Source organism: Rattus norvegicus, chromosome 4, assembly GCF_021556685.1.
Source record: "Rattus norvegicus strain SHRSP/BbbUtx chromosome 4, alternate assembly SHRSP_T2T, whole genome shotgun sequence".
Classification (NCBI taxonomy): Eukaryota; Metazoa; Chordata; class Mammalia; order Rodentia; family Muridae; genus Rattus; species Rattus norvegicus.
Genome location: NC_141537.1, coordinates 94,267,042 through 94,283,826, shown reverse-complemented (window position 1 = coordinate 94,283,826; position 16,785 = coordinate 94,267,042). Strand labels below are relative to the sequence as shown.

The 16,785-nt window shown below is 39.0% G+C and overlaps 1 protein-coding gene across 2 annotated transcripts in view; it reads right to left on the bottom strand.

The window, feature by feature from the left end:
- Positions 1-16,785, bottom strand: part of Grid2 (glutamate ionotropic receptor delta type subunit 2) — a 1,491,717-nt gene that overhangs the window by 612,777 nt on the left and 862,155 nt on the right. For both annotated transcript variants that reach the window (XM_087659390.1, NM_024379.2), the window contains 1 exon segment: positions 7,869-7,988. In XM_087659390.1, the coding sequence (XP_087515516.1) occupies positions 7,869-7,988 (120 nt within the window).

Here is a 16,785-nt window from a genome sequence, read left to right as displayed (position 1 = left end):
AATGATATTTCTGGCCTTAGTAAACAAGTGTGTCTAAGGCTGGATGACAGAGGGTGCAGTGTAATTCAAAGGGCAGATCAGCATCAGAAAACTAACAGGCACAATTGTAGCTAATATATATGCGAGATCTTAATATGGAGACTTTGTTCAGAATAAATGCATTTACTACCTTGAAATTATCACCTTGAAACCTGGCTTATGGACTTCTTTGTACTCTGTCCAAAAAAAATTTGACATGTGCTCACACAAATGTCAAATACACAACACACACACACACACACACACACTAATAGAAAATGAAATTAAGAATACAATTGTCATGCTGTAACTCCAATTTTTAACATCTGGGCTATTTACTGCATAGACTTATATAGTGTTAAAGTACCCCACTTTTTGCTTCTCATGATGCACTGTATAGTCTAGTGTTGTAGCTACTATTTGGGTGTCAATAACATGATCTCTGTTCCCACTCAGAAAAGAGGTCTTCAAAATTATCTACAGATGCCAGGTGGTCTTAGAGTGAGAAATCATATACTGTTTCTGATAATCCTTTCTAACTTCAAATAAGCTTTAATTAGCATTTTCTTCCCTTAGCAAATACCCCCCAATATTAAAGTTTCCATACCTTACTAACAGAATTAGTGTGAAACTAGAGGATGGAAATGCTACTTCTTACCCCCAGCTGGAAATCAGTGCTCCTTTTCTAGGCAAAATGTTATATCTACCTGCCTTTCAAAGGTATGAATAGAGAGGGGACTTTGATTTTCAAAACTACTTATCATTGTGTAGATAGAATTTGCTCCTGTTAATTTTGGGTATGGGTTTAAAGTCTCCATGAAAAGTATTTATGTGTATATAAACTCTGCACTTTGGAATCCCCTCCCCTTAGAAACAGTGCTATAATGATAGACACATGATCAGGTCACAGTGTGAAGGGAAATTCTCCAGCCTTTTTGGAAATGCAAGCTCCATTCTAAGCAGCATAGTTCTATGGTGTAGAACATAGCCCATAGGTAGCATCATGTATGTAATAACAGCTTACTGCACATTCCAGCATAAATCTAACATCTCGTTCTGTGGAGCAGCAAGTATATGGGTTGCTTGTTGCTATTGTTATCTATTATCGTTTCTGAAGAAAAAAGTTAATGATAGAAATTTTAAAGGGGAGAATACACATTTAAGCTAATGTCTAGAGTCTAAAAACCTCATCTTCCTCACTTAATGTTAATTAATCTTTATTTTTATATATATACTGCAGCCCTGGAAAAGGTTAATTTATAATCCTATTAAGCAAACCAGATGAGATTGAGAAAATACGGAAGATAGTCACTCAAATACCTGAGCAGACTGAGGCTGGGAATGCTAGGAGTCTGAGGTACATGGGAAATCCCCCAAGATTGTTTTTCTATTGACATTGTAAATGTCAAAATGTTATACAAGAGTCTGCTACGAGTTTATAGATAGATAAGTGCTTTGCTTTTGGGCCCTTTATAGCCACCGTAGATGCTTTCATGTCAGCTCTTTGAAAGGAGCTTCTATACCTGCCATTGCGCTTCAAAGACAATAGAACTTCCTTCTTCACAGGTGATGCCTGTGATCAGTATTCTTTACAATCTAACACACTATAGAATTTTATAAAGTATGAGACTGCTGGAAATCATGTGACTTTGTGATACAAAAATTTTTTTGAAGGCTTAATCCAATAGAAGGCAATAAAAATCAAATGTATTGCTTTTATAAATTTTATGTAAGGGAAGAAGTAGCAACAAAATAATTTTGTGGTTGGGGGTCACCACAATAATATGAACTGTATTAAAAGGTCACAGCATTAGGAAGGTAGAGAGCCACTGTTCCAAGCATTACTGTCTGGTTAAGATTGGTTGTGGAAGAAGCTTTAATCCACTTTTCCTGGCCTCATTTTCCTTCTATGATAAAGTGTGAAGACCTTAAGGGCAGAGTATTATGTGTTAACTCTGGAACTCAGTTCTGCACAGTAGAATGTGGGGCATTGACAATTGGAACAGAGAAAATTCAGACAAGCAAAAGCTGTGGTAGAATTCCTTCTCTAAGGAAAACTGTTGATTCTTTCCGGATTTCATTCTGAATAGCTTTTCCTTTCCACATAGTTCTATTATAAACTCTGGTTTTGGTTGCTTTGTTCGGTGTTACTGCTGCAATTGTTTTCGTTGAATTCCTGGGTGGGGGTGAAGCCTCAGAAACATTAGCCTGGCTGCAGGATTAACAGAACATCTTCATGACTTCAAAACCGCGCATTGAGTTTCACTTCAATTTTTCTCAAGGATACATGGCGCACCTTGAATATACTATTGTCTGAGTTAAACACCTTACTTCCATGAAAAGCAATATATAGAAGACAGAAAACGGGAAAGCTCTTCGTTTGGGTTAGCCATGGTGAGAATTCATCCTTCTCACGTGCCCACAGAGCTCAGGAGAACGAAGTCTTCATTCACATAATGCCAACACAGCATAGACTGATCCAACATTTAGGATGGTGAATCTGTGGTCAAATCCTAACAGACATACTCTGCCTGGTTCATGAAATCTGACAGGATCCCTGCTGGAGGCGATAAGTATGTGAGCATCGTGCACATTCAGCCCCTGGCTGCACAACAAACCCTGACAGCTTGACAGCTCTCAGTTAGACAGCCATTTACTTTTTCTGAGAAGTGGATAGAGGGCCAGAGACCGGAGCTTTAATTCCAGACAGATGCCTAGTACGTCTCCGCTACGGTTATTTGGGTGCTGAGGCTTTCTTTGTATCTTTGAAAGCATTATTGCTTGTCCCAATGTTTGTATGAAGAGACTGCTTCACGCGTCAATTATGCTTGATATCCCCGGATTAGTGATCTTAAAACAATGTAGATTTAGAATTTATTATGGTTTATGAAACTTGTGGTTTAGTGGAAAAATAAACATGTTGGGTGCCAAATGGTGTTCCTGGTCATATGTACAGGCATGTGCACACAGGTGCACAAGCATGCATGCACACACATGCACCCGTGTGTAGACACCCATACACTAATCTAATATTCAAAGTTTTAAATAAAAGAAAAAAATATTAAAACCAGCAATGTTTAAAGCATTTTTTAAACAAGGAGAAAAAAAGGATCTCTTTAATTGAACAGATGCAGTCCGAACTTCTCAATTGTCTTGCCTCAGCATTTTCAGTGCTGTAATTGCAGGTGTGTGTCACCACTTTCAGATTCACAAAATTTGAGAATGTCAACAATATAAAAGCCACCTTAGAGTCAAGAGTTTATAAGAATTCTAGTGAGCTTCAGTGAAATAGCTATATGGTATTGCTCTTGGGAGAGCGCCAGTCCATTTCTGAAGCTAGAGTGTAGAAATCTGAACAGTTCTCATGGTCATCTCTTATACTTGGAAATGATGTTTTGATGACTTTACACATCATTCTCCCTTTAATGCTTGAGAATAAGCGCAGACTGAATTCTTCGCTGGTCGAAGTGACTACACTGACCTCCTGCCATTATGGAACATACAGGACTTCTAGGGCTGAGATAGGCTGGAAGCCCTCTTTCGCCAGTTTCATAAACACTCATGCACCCCACCCATCCTATATCCTCAAACAGTTTTCTGGCACAGAGACACCCCTACTTCCCTTGTGTTGTGATAGAGGCTTGAGACATGCCCAGGATGAAGCTATTCTAGCCTTACTTTGTTTCTGTTGCATAAACTCTCTTTATCTCTCTATTGTTACCCAGTCTAGAAGAGGTTTTAAGCTTTGTCATTTTAATCATACCTTACTACTGTCTTTCATTTTACTTGTTTTACTGCATTGCTATTTTTAAAAAAGTAAAACAAAAGGCCAGCAACTCAATTAAAAATATCCCCAGCCTGCACTAGTCAAACCCATTCAGTGTGCTGAGAGCTGCTAAAACACAGCCCAGATTACTGCTACAGTGAATTGTTTGTTTTGTCCTTTTATGTGATAGCATCCTTGCCTAGCAATTTCCCTCTATTTCCGGTTTGCCATGGTATGCCTCTAGCTTCATAATCTTACAATATCTTTGTAAGGCTACTGTGATGCCTTTCCCTCTAGTAGATAATCTCAACCTCTGATTTCACCAGAAAACAAACGAAAACAAAACAAAACAAAAACAACAGAGTATATTCAGTAACTATTGCCTTAGTTGTCTAACACCAGCAAGCCCATACTGTGTAAGGACTTGACCTGCTTCTTTTCTCACCCCTTCTTCTGTACTCTGGTGAGACACATACACCCCTGAGATATTCTTAAGGTGGAGAATACCAGCTACTTCTGCATCCATTTAGCTTCCTTTATTTGCGTACATGAAATCAATTATTACTCAACATAATTTTGTTCTGTCTTTAACTCTTTCCCTTAAATGACTTTATCTCTTAATATCCAAATACTCCCAATTTATTTACATTCTGAATATTCTCCTCTGCATCTTCCCAAAGCTATTTAGTTTCTGCACAAATACATTAACTTATTCACTTTTCATTTGTTTTTTAGTTTTGTTCTTTAAATACCTGGTGTTGCCATCCATTAAGTTTTCCATCCAGGGGCTTAGCATAAATGCCCTCTGAGAGGCTTCACCCAGCAGCCAATGGAAAGAAATGCAAAGATCCACAGCCAAAGAGGAGATAGGTTTCCCAGAGTCTTATGGAAGAGTTGGGGGAAGGATTGAGGACCCAAAGGAGACAGATACTCCACAAGAAGACCATCAGAGTCAACTAACCTGGACCCTAGGGGACTTCCTGAGACTGAGCCAGCAACCAAAGAGTGAGCACGAGCTGGACATGGGCCCCCACATGGATAGCAGATGTGCAGCTCAGGCTCCGTGTGGGTCCTCCTCAACTAGAGCGAGGGCTGTCCCTGAATCTGTTGCTTGCCTGCTGGTGGATCAGGGGTTCCTAACTGGATCGCCTTTTCTGACTCCACTGGCAGAGGATGAACATAGTCCTGCAGTGACGTGTGCCATGGGAAGGGAGTTGTACGGAGGGAATGATGCCAAGAGAGGGCTCCCCCTTTCCAAAAAAGGGCAGGGAGGAATGGGGGAGAGGAAATTTGTTTGGGTGTTCTGGGAGGAAGAGAGCAATTATTGGGATGTAAAGTGAATAAAGAAACAAATTTAAATTTCCGTTCACCTCAATAAAAGTTTAGTTACTTAAAAAGAAAGATCTGTCTGTCAACGGCAAGTGATTAGTGTGTCTTTGTACTATGTGTAGCTCTGGAGTGTTCACCCTACTAACACGTAGTTTAATTCAGCTTAATCTCAACATAAAATCCAACTGAAAGAACAATTTCAGTTCACCCAAATCATAGTCATTAATGTAACAATGGGAGATAGGCAAGATGGCAACAAAATAAATGTGGTTTATGTAAATGCAAATATATATCTACATTCAACATGAAATTAATATATTCTAGAAATAGATGATGCATTAACCTGGATAAAGCCAGAAAGTACAAAAATGTATCTTGTAGTAATATGTTGAAACCAGCAATTCAAAGATGTCTACTATTATTATTTCCAGTAATGTGAGTTTCTAAGTACACATACACACATGTATACACACATATACACATACACATTAGTTGTGAAACTACAAATAAGAGGCAAAATACCATCATTAAGTGCAGGTGATAGAACAATCTAAAGTAAATGAACAAAAATGTACATATGAGTTATAAGAATTAAAAAGCTTGAACACAAAAACGAAATAAAAATCAATAAAATTATTATCACTTTAATACCTTAGCAATAAATGGAAAAAGGTAAAATATGTAATTTCTTAGTCACAGATTATAAATTAAAGGAGAACTCTCTCAAATATGCAAGATATTTCTAAATGATATTAAGGTTGTTCCATAAAGTTACATTAAGGGAAGACTATTTCTCTGTATACAAACGTTGAGACCAAGCATGACTGTCAAAGGATGAGGGTGCAGGTGACAAAAACACCCTATAAATCCTCCATCTAGGATGAGATCATACTGACAAATACAGTTATCAAATGCATAGCACACTTAATATTGCGGATGATTTACATTCGAATCCCATCAGAAAACAACCACAAACGTGATGACGCTTGAAAAATGGAAGTTCATTCCTTTCTCAATCCATTTCTTCAAATGAGTTAGTAGGGAGTCAATAAAAGGCAGAAGAACACAAACATTGCAAGATACCTGATTCATACACGATTCAGAGTGGCAAGTATTGTCTGAATAAGAATAAACACCAACAATTATAGAAAATATTCATAGTGAAAACCAATTTAAATGTGCTAAGAATGCTATGAAAACCAAACTCTCAGGGAAGAAAATAATTGTTGTTTAATCAAGTGGCAAGGGACAAATACAGTGTGTGTTCACTGTATTGTTGTGCACATCTGTGTATCAATTCTAAAAACAAAGACATGTCTTCCTTCCTAAAGAAATCCCAACCAATCTAAGAACAAATCATGAAAGGAAAATGAAGTCCGAGAGAAATTGAAGGTGCTCAAAATAGTAAGTAGAAGGTTTTGTAGTCAAAGAATTCAAACAGAAACCAAGATGTATGACTATTTCACGAAATTAAAGGAAGCTTAGAAGTCTGACCAGTCAGAATGTGTTTCACTTGTGTGATAGTGAGAACTTACTTATACTGCCTTGGTAAGTGAAAAATGATACATTTCAATAACAGGTTTAATGCTATCTAGTAATGCTTAAGGCATGAGCCCTTCTATTATAATTCTCTCTTCCATACAAAAATATATGCACAAGAACAATAGTCAATAAATATATGTAAGGACACTGTAACTGCCTTCTGGTGTAAACAGTGTAATAAATTGTGGCATATTTATATAATAGAAAAAGTGCAACAATATAATTCAATGTACTTCTATTGCATGCCAAAGTAAGAATGAATCAGGTGAGCAAGGTAGAGCTTTCAAAGCTGGAAAGGGAATATCTAAGGCTGAGTACAAGACTCAATATTAGCAAATTCTGCTTTATTAGGTGATAAAGAAATAACACGATGGTGTCATTAAATTTGGAGTACAGTATCAGACTTGCAGTTGACGGAGCACCTCAGGGTTTTTTCCATACCTGCTTTTATTTTGAATCATATCCAGAACCAGTTACTCTCAACATAGTCCACTGCAGACACCCAGGCCTTTAGAGCTATCAACTCAGTATTCAAACTCACCTTCAGTTTTCACATTAAAAAAATGTTGAAAAATGGCAAGTTCAAAGTACAGAAAAGTCATTTATCCAAGGACTTTTGTAATTCTCCTTGAGAGAGCTATAGTCATGGTACTCTGTCAAACATCCTTTATTGGTACTTAGCTGCCTCATTACGTGATCTGGAGAATATACCAAGGATCATTTCCTGTAAAGTATAATCTCCTGACTACAGGCCACACACAAAACTCTATAATATCACTTTCTCTAACTGACTTTCAATACTACTGTATTAAACTTACTCGAACACTTATTCTGATTCTGTGCATGTCACAAACTAAAAATCAAACAGCTTTGCTTTGTCTAAATATTTAATTTAGTATTTCATAAAAGCATTAATACAATGACTGAAAGAAACATGAAACTATTTCCCTAGGCAAGCACTATGATATTTCTCTCCAGTTAAATTATTCTAAGGTATAAATCTAATTAATTGTTCCATGTACTTCTTATGTATCTTAGAGTACTCTAAACGCCAGCCGTCTATCTAAGGAGTGCCCTCCCTTCCTTATTCCTGCTCACAGTCTCTTTTAGAACACATGCATTTTAATGACACTGTGATCACACTGCAAAAAGAGAATTATATTGTAAAACAGCAACAGAATAGAATAAAATAATATGAAACGTCTAGGCTTACTTTACGGACACCCCTGCCAAGTTCTTCTCCATAGTTGGTTCCAAGGATTTCGAAGTGGACATTGGGGTTACCTCCATTTTCTCCAAATTCTAGATCTCCAGTCAATCCATTAACTCCACCCTAGATGAGAGAATAGACAATTTTAAAAGTTCAGAAAGGCCAAACAATTAATAATAAAGGATAAAGAAGTTAAAAGCACTTTGATTCCCTTCATAGAATGAAATTTCAAAGGATATGCTTTTTATATCAGGGAGCTAATTTTAGTAGATGCACACAACAGGCCAAGGAATTCTGGTAAAAGTCACCTCAAAAATGACTTAATTTAATCTCATCTACTTACCCTGAAAAATAATTTAGGCCCTAAGAGCCGATGACTACTCAAAATGAAGCCTGGTTAGAGCTAAGACTCAGCTTCACTGTAAAGATGTGGCCGCCATGGTTTGTAAAGCAGAGGGGCATGTCGCCAGAGTGCAGCAGTGTTCAGGAAACTTAATGACGCTATTTTGGACACAATGCCAGTTAAATTTGTTCTGAAATTATACCTCTGTATACTAGGCATGTGATTTTCTATTGTAATTCTTAATTTTAAAATGTACCACATAAAATTTTTTGGAGTTTATTTTCTCCTGCGAATTTACTTTCCAAGAAATCACAATGATTGAATATGTTGTTTCCAAAAGATCAAAGAAATGACTTTGAACTATTTTATAATAAATATGACATTAACCTGGTTTATATATGAAACAATGTATGCATATCTATAAATATATCTCAAAATATCATATTGTATTGCATTAAAAGGTATAACTTTGTTTTTACAAAATAGTTAGGAACACTCATTTAATAAATATGATAAATTTATATTTAGATAAACAAATGTAAATTGAGCTAGACAATGTTTTATACTCTCCAATGTCTGTGCTAGCATTGAGACTGTGGAAATTTCCAGACCCCATTGTTCCTTCATTCTGACAAATGCTCATCTCACAGACAGGTAGCCACGTGGGTCAGGCCTGCTTCTCACTGTTCTTTCTCACTTTGGCCTATCAACCTTCACCTTACTCAAGATTTTAAACTCACTGCTATGTTCATAGTCACTTCGGTTATTATATGCCCTGGATAGAAGTTTGGCTTTGTTATGACATTTATTTTGACTACAAATAATCTCAGTTTGTGAACTGCTCTAGTCATCACCTCTGCACTGTTGATGCCTACATATGTAACACTGTTGTAACAAGTAGCACCACTTTCCTCTTCCTTGGCTGAGTTTATGTTGTCTGACCCATCTCACACTTCCTCTCTGCCTTCCAGACACTCGCAGAATACCTACTTCATAAAAGACACTCAGATAACAATTGTTGACTTAATGTTTCCAACCTCCATTATGAATTCCTTTTTTCTTTCTTTTTAGTTTCTCACACAGCTGTCTTCGTTGTAAACAGCAGGTAGGGGACCTAGTAATGGTAAAAGCTGTCTGTTGGGGACTCTTGTTAATGCCAAGCAGGAAGAAGAAGACTTCAAAGCTCGTGAAGACTGAGGGGCACCAAGGAGACGAAGAGCTCTTTGTAAATATCACATGTGTACTTGGTGGAAGTGACCTTGTAAACAAAGAACCAGGCAATGAAGAACATGCTGATGGCTAGAAAGTACCACAGTCAGGTGTGCAAAGCCAGCCAGGTACTCTAGGCTGGCGTATCTACTCACGGCCTCAAGCTCCACTTTGCCCCACACAGAATAAACCACAAAGGTTCACCACCAGAAGAACACATTGGCAGGAGCAAGTGCTCTCTATTATTGATTTTCAATAATCAATCTATTTTATTTTTTCAACAGCATAATTAACAGAACAAGTTTTTCATCATTACTTCCTTGGTTCAGACAGGAATTAAAGTTATCTAGTTGGATCATGGATAAGTCTGTTGAATTTTACCTGTCTGTGGTCTTTTCATAGGAGTTAGCAGTGACAAGTAGAGGATTTCACCCGTGGCCTAGAAATATAACAGCTATGCAGAAACTAACCAACTAGTTTAACTCCCATCTGTCTCAATGTCTACGTATTTTAAATGGACAATAAAGCACTTATCTCAGAGTATTATTTGTTATATTTATAGTACGTTAAATGCAACTAAAGCAGAGGAGTGCTTCCTATGTTGAGAGCTTAGAGGCAACTGTTTGCACCATTAGGGTCAAGTGCTTTTTCAGCCCTTATTTTTGGATCCTTCTAATTCTATAAAATGCAGTCAAAGTTTCTGACTTTGCCTCCTTGTCAGCTAAAGTTTTTAAGATTCAATATGACTCTGCACGTGCATGGAGGTAGTGTATGAGTGTTTTTTTGTGCATGTATCTAATGGTGAGAGGTAGATGTAAAGAGCTCTTGGAGATAAGATTTGTGGATCCAGCATGAGAAGAATGGAGCTGAGGAGCTGTGCGGCGTCCTCCATCCCCTCTGTCATTTGCAAGAGCTCCTTGCTTGCTTCTATCTTTGTATAGAGAATACATCCAACCGTTGCAATGCAATTTTACACCATTCTTGAGGTCAGTATTAGTGTGACAAAACTCCAATGTCCCTTACAATGAAGAATGGAGTGGATTTCATTATCATTAATATCTCCAAGTTGAAAATATATGTATGAATATGGCAGACATCATTATACATAAGGTCCAAATACTATAACTCTAGAAATTTCCTATTTAGAGGAATATATTATGCATATTTATTTATCCATCAGGGCATGGCACATTGCATGACTGCAGAGCAAAGAGTAACGTGCAGGAGTTAGCTCTCCTCTTCCATCCACCATGTGGATTCCAGAGACAGAGCTCAGGTGATGATGCTTGTGGGTAAGGCACTCAGGCGTCTCACTGGCCTATAGAATCTTCTGTGCCAGGGCGAAGGCACATAGCTTTCATGCCAGCACCGGGCATGCAGAGGCAGGCAGATCTCTTTGGGTTGGAGGCCAGCATGGTCTACATAGTGAGTTCCAGTCCAACCATGGCTGCATCATGAAACTCTGTCTCAGAGAAACAACCACAAAAAGGCTTTATTTTTATCCTACCTACCTAAACATATCCCCTAACTACATGAGTACTCTAGATTATTGTCTCACTTCTAGAAAGAGGGAAGGAAATGCATGCTCTTGTGCTTATGGGAGACTCTAACCCCAGAAAGCTTTAAACATCTAATCACTCTTTTACTTTCTTAGTCTTCCCAGTCCGTAGGTTATGGCTGTGCAGGGCCAGTCCTCCTCTGCAGGAAGCAGCTTCCACTGTGGGACTTAATGCATTTACAGAAGACAAGCATAAAAGCCATAAATCAGAGGACTTGCACTTGGTTTGCTGCGGCCCTACCTTGCTCACCTTTTTGACTTTGTAATTTATCTTCTTCCTGCTCTACCATTAATGAGCTTTTGACATGCATAATCAGAGGATTCTGCCCTCAGGAAGTTGTCTAGGATGTCAAGAGGTCAACACTGTAAGCAAATAAGTCCTTTAAACAGCATTCTTTGTTATCTCAGCCAGATTTAACCTGATTATTTTTGTTGTTTGTTTTAAGATTCCAGTATTTTTGAGTTGTTTTCTTCATCTGTCTTCTGATTAACCTTGAAAGTAGAGGTTGGCAAAAACATTCTGGCTAGGTATGATGAATGGTCATTACCTTTGTGTATGCATGGTTGTATTTATAAATCTTGTGGTCATACAGAAGATTCTAAACAATATAAGCTAATGGATCATTGATAAAGAAAACAGCAAGCTAGCATCCTATATGTCCTTTACACTGACTGTCAGAGCTGCTGCTCAAGGACCTTAAATATACTGAGTATGTTATTTGGATTTTATTCTACACACATAATATAGAAATATCATGGGCAACAAATAGAGAAAAAATAAGAAAATGAAAGAAAAGTTAAAAGTGGGAGAATCAGAGCTTGAAAAACATTTATCACTAAATTTGAACAACAAATTAAATAATAAATTTTTAAGTAGACCAAAGTATCCTGTTCCCCCATGGCTGCAAAAAATTGGGGGGAAAAGTCATTAAGAAAATGGTTGCTAATATGCAGCAGAATGAAGGCTCCTGTCTTTGCATCTATTTTGTTAGCCTCTGTCTTTTTTATTGATGCTGATAGATATTAATGACCAGGAATTGTCAATTCCTGTTATTTTGATGTGGATGGTGGGTTTTGTGTGTGTGTTTATGTGTGCATGTTCACACAAGCCCGTTTTGCTTCCTTTGGTTTGCTGGAATGAGGTTATTTATTTTCTGTTTTTTCTTGAGTGTAGTTAGCCTTCTTGGGTTGAGTTTTCCTTCTAGTGTCTCCTGGAGGGCTGGATTTGTAGATAGATAATGTCTGAATTTGGTTTTGTCATGGAATATTTTCCTTGTGGGATTTATTAATTTCCTCTTTAAAGGCCTATATCATCTTTAGAATGTTGGATTTAAGGTCATCTTCTTGTGCTTTTGCTCTGTTAGGATATCCAGGGCTTGCTATAGCAGGATATTGGGGTTCTGGTAATGCTATATTGCTTTCACACTTGTTGATTGCGTTCTTTCACTGTCCTTTGACTATCTGGAACTACCTGGTTGTTCCTGATGCCAGGAGGAATGCGAGATTCCATCACACACTCAGCAGAATGGCTAACAGAAAAGAATTCAAGTGATAGCATATGCTAATGAGGACGTGCATCAAGGAGAATATTCTACTATTGCCAGTGGGAGTGCAAACTTGTACAAGCACCTTGGAAACCAATTTGGCAGTTTCTCAGAAAATTGGGAATAGTTCTACCTCAAGACCCAGCTATACCACTCCTACGTATAGACCCTAAGGATGCCCCACTATATTACAAAGGCCCTTACTTATCTATGTTCACAGCAGCTTTATTTGTAATAGCCAGAAGCTGAAAACAACCTAGATGCCCCACAACTGAAGAATGGATGAAGAAAATGTATTCTATGCAATAGAATACCACTCAGTTATTACAAACAAAGATCATGAAATTTGCAGGAAATAGATGGAACTAGAAAATCCCATTCCGAGTCAGGTAGCACAGACCCAGAATGACATCCGTGGTGTATACTCACTTATAAATGGACCTTATCGATAAAACAAGGGACAACTAGGCTATAATTCACAGACGCAAATAAACTAAATAATAAGGAAGGCACAAAGGACGAGGCTTGAATCTCATTCAGAAGAAATAAAATAGACATTGGAGATGGAGAAAGGAAGGGAACTGTGTGTGAAAGAGTATGAGGAGGAGAACAGAGATGGGGATCAGGTGCAGGGAGAAGTGGGGTGGGAGAGATCTGGTAGGGAACATCTCTGGGACTAGTCTGAGACTCAGAATCTAGGAAGCTCCCAGGAGTTCATGGGGTGACCATAGCTGAGATTCCTAGCAGCTGGGGATATTGAGTCTGAAGTGCCTACCTCCTCAAGCCTGGTGGGACTTCTAGTGGAGGGAAGGGAACATCAATCCAACCATAAAACCTTCAACCCAAAATTTGTCTGCCTACAAGATGTCAACCCAAAATTTCTGCCTACAAGATGTGCAGGGATAATGATGGACCATAGATTATAGGAAGGGCCAACCCTTGACACTATTAATGATACTCTGTTATGCTTGCAGACAGGACCCGAGCATAAATGTTTCCTGAGCGGCTTCATCCAGTGGCTGATGGAAACAGATGTAGAAACCCACAGGCAAACATCAGGTGGAACTAGGGGAATTATATGAAAGAGTGGGGAATGGGATTGGGTGTTTGCTGTTCAATGACACCACAGGAAGACCTACAGAGTCAACTAGGGTCTCACACATACCCAACCACCAACAAATAGTATGCAAGGATAAGACCTAGGGAACACTACATGTTTGTAGCAGATGAGAAAGCAGCTTTATCTTCATATAGGTACCCTAACAATTTGAGGAGAGGGTGTCCCTGACTCTGTTCCTGCCATTAGATCCCCTTCCTCTAGCTGGACTGCCTGGTCCAGATTCAGTGGGAGGGGATGTACTTATTCCTGCTTGGACTTGATGTCACTTGGTAGGGTGGTGCCTAAGGAGGGATTCCCTTTATCTAAGAAGAAGGGGAGAGGATAATGAGTAGGGGATTTGTGAGAAGAGGAGGGATTGGGGACTGCAACCAGGATTTAAAGTGAATAAATAAATTAATTAATTGAAAAGAGAAAAGAATATGATTACTCAGACTGACTACATTTTGGGCTGTTTATGAGCTTAAAAGTCCCCAACAGAAAGAAAACATTATACTTCCTTGATGATTGTGCTGGATAGTTTAAGATCAACTTGATAGAGCTTAAGTCATCTGAGAGGGGGGAAGTTCAATTGAGTTAATGTCTCCATAATTTGGGGCATAGGAAAGCCTGTTTGGCGTGTTCATAATTAGTGATATCTGTGGGAGGGCCTAGCATATTGTGGGTGGGGCCACCATTGAGCTGATGGTCCTAGTTTCCATAAGAAAGCAGTCTAAGCAAACCATAAAGAGCAAAGAGCATTCCTCCATGGCCGCTGGGTCAGTTCCATGCAGGTTCCTTCCCTGTTTGGGTTTAGGAACCCGAATTAAGACAGCAATGTATAGATTAATATCGTCAGAAATGATGTGATAGTTCCAAAATACGCAGAAAGGTCAGGAACGGGAAGTTCTGATGTTAACCCTGTTTCCCAATTGGTTCTTGATTTGTCAATAAAGAAGGCTGCTGAGCCAATTGCTGGGTGGAGGGTACAGGTGGGACTACTTCTTCTTCTTTTTTCTCCATTTTTATTAAATTGGGTATTTCTTATTTACATTTCAAATTTATTCCCTTTCCCGGTTTCCTGTCCATCAGCCCCCTAACCCTGCCCCCACCCATTCTATATGGGTGTTCCGCTCCCCATCCACCCCCATTACCACCCTCCCCCTAAAAAAAATTCCCTGCATTGGGGGTCCAACTTTGGCAGGACCAAGGGCTTTCCCTTCCACTGATGTCCCAACAAGGCTATTCTCTGCTACATATGCAGTTGGAGCCCAGGGTCAGTCCATGTATAGTCTTTGGGTAGTGGTTTAGTCCCTGGAAGCTCTGGTTGGTTGGCATTGTTGTTCTTATGGGGTCACAAGCCCCTTCAGTTCTTCCAGTTCTTTCTCTAATTCTTCCAATGGGGGTCCCATTCTCAGTTCAGTGGTTTGCTGCTGGCATTCGCCTGTGTATTTGACATGTTCTGACTGTGTCTCTCAGGAGAGATCTATGTCCGGTTCCTGTCAGCATGGCCTTCTTAGCTTCATCCATCTTACCTAGTTTTGGTGGCTGTATTTATATGGGCCACATGTGGGGCAGGCTCTGAATGGCCATTCCTTCAGTTTCTGCTCTATACTTTGCCTCCCTGTCACCTCCTATTTATATTTTTGTTCCCCTTTTAAAGAAGGAGTGAAGCATCCACATTTTGGTCATCCTTCTAGAGTGTCATGTGGTCCGTACATTGCATCTTGGGTAATTTGAGCATTTTGGCTAATATCCACTTATCAACGAGTGGATACCATGTATGTTTTTCTGTGATTGCATACCATGTATATTTTTCTGTGATTGGGTTACCTCACTCAGGATGATATTTTCCAGTACCATCCATTTGCCTAGGAATATCATGAAGTCATTGTTTTTGGTAGCTGAGTAGTAAGTACTCCTTTGTGTAGATGTATCAAATTTTTTGCATCCATTCCTCTGTTGAAGGGCATCTGGGTTCTTTCCAGCTTCTGGCTATTATAAATAAGGCTGCTATGAACATGGTGGAGCATGTGTCTTTGTTATATGTTGGAGCAGCTTTTGGGTATATGCTCAGGAGAGGTATACCTGGATCCTCAGGTAGTGGAATGTCCAGTTTCTGAGGAATCTCCAGACTGCTTTCCAGAGAGGTTTTACCAGTTTGCAATCCCACCAAAAATGGAGTATTCCTCTTTCTCCACATCCTCGCCAGCATTTGCTGTTGCCTGAGTTTTTGATCTTAGCCATTCTGACTGGTGTGAGCATCCTTAGTCATCAGTAAAATGCAAATCAAAACACCCCTGAGAATCCACCTCACAGGTGGGACTTCTATGTTCCAGGAGAAGAACAAAGGAGGGAGAGAAGCTTTTTCTGTCATGCTTTTGACGAAGAAGGACGCAACAATCATGTAAGATCTCAGGGGGAGCTAGGACCTTCTTTTTGAATGGGTTGGTGGGTGGCTAAGGATGCTTGGCAGAGCCTAGACAGAACAAGCAGCTAAGTTTAGGGAGATAACACATTGCTAAGGGTATGCCTTTCCAGGCAAGAGTTATCTGCACCCAACAATCATGACTAATAGGCAAATTATAAAGTACAAAACTGTCTGTTTATCTTTTATCCTGTGATTAAAGGCGGGAGCTGGAAGCCCCTCCTGGAGCAAAGGAGAGTAAAAAGGAAGGTGGGTTCGATCCTGGAGCTAAGCTGGGTAAAACCAAAGGAAAGCCAGGTGTGCCCAGAGCACTGTCTGATCTAGGGCAAAGGTGGTAGCTTTTTAAAACTATAGGCAGCAAAGGTCAGTTAATTTGTATTAAGTGTTTAGAAACTTTTGAAGAAGCATATAACTTTACATGTGCATATTTACATTAACACACACACACACACACACACACACACACACACTCACAGTAAAGACTTACAGCAAGACTTACAGCAAACAGATGATATTGTTCATGCCTTAAAGGAAGCAACTACAACTCATTCATTAAGGAGTTCTAATTAATGTCCCTGTCCTTCCAAGTTTTCTCTCTAAACTATGCATGTATATTGCTTATATATACATATATATATATCTTATATATCGATATATTTTAAAGTGGATTGCTCAAAATAATGAACATTGAACAAAATAAAAATATGCTGTTGGGCTGGAGCGATGGCTCGATGCTTAATAG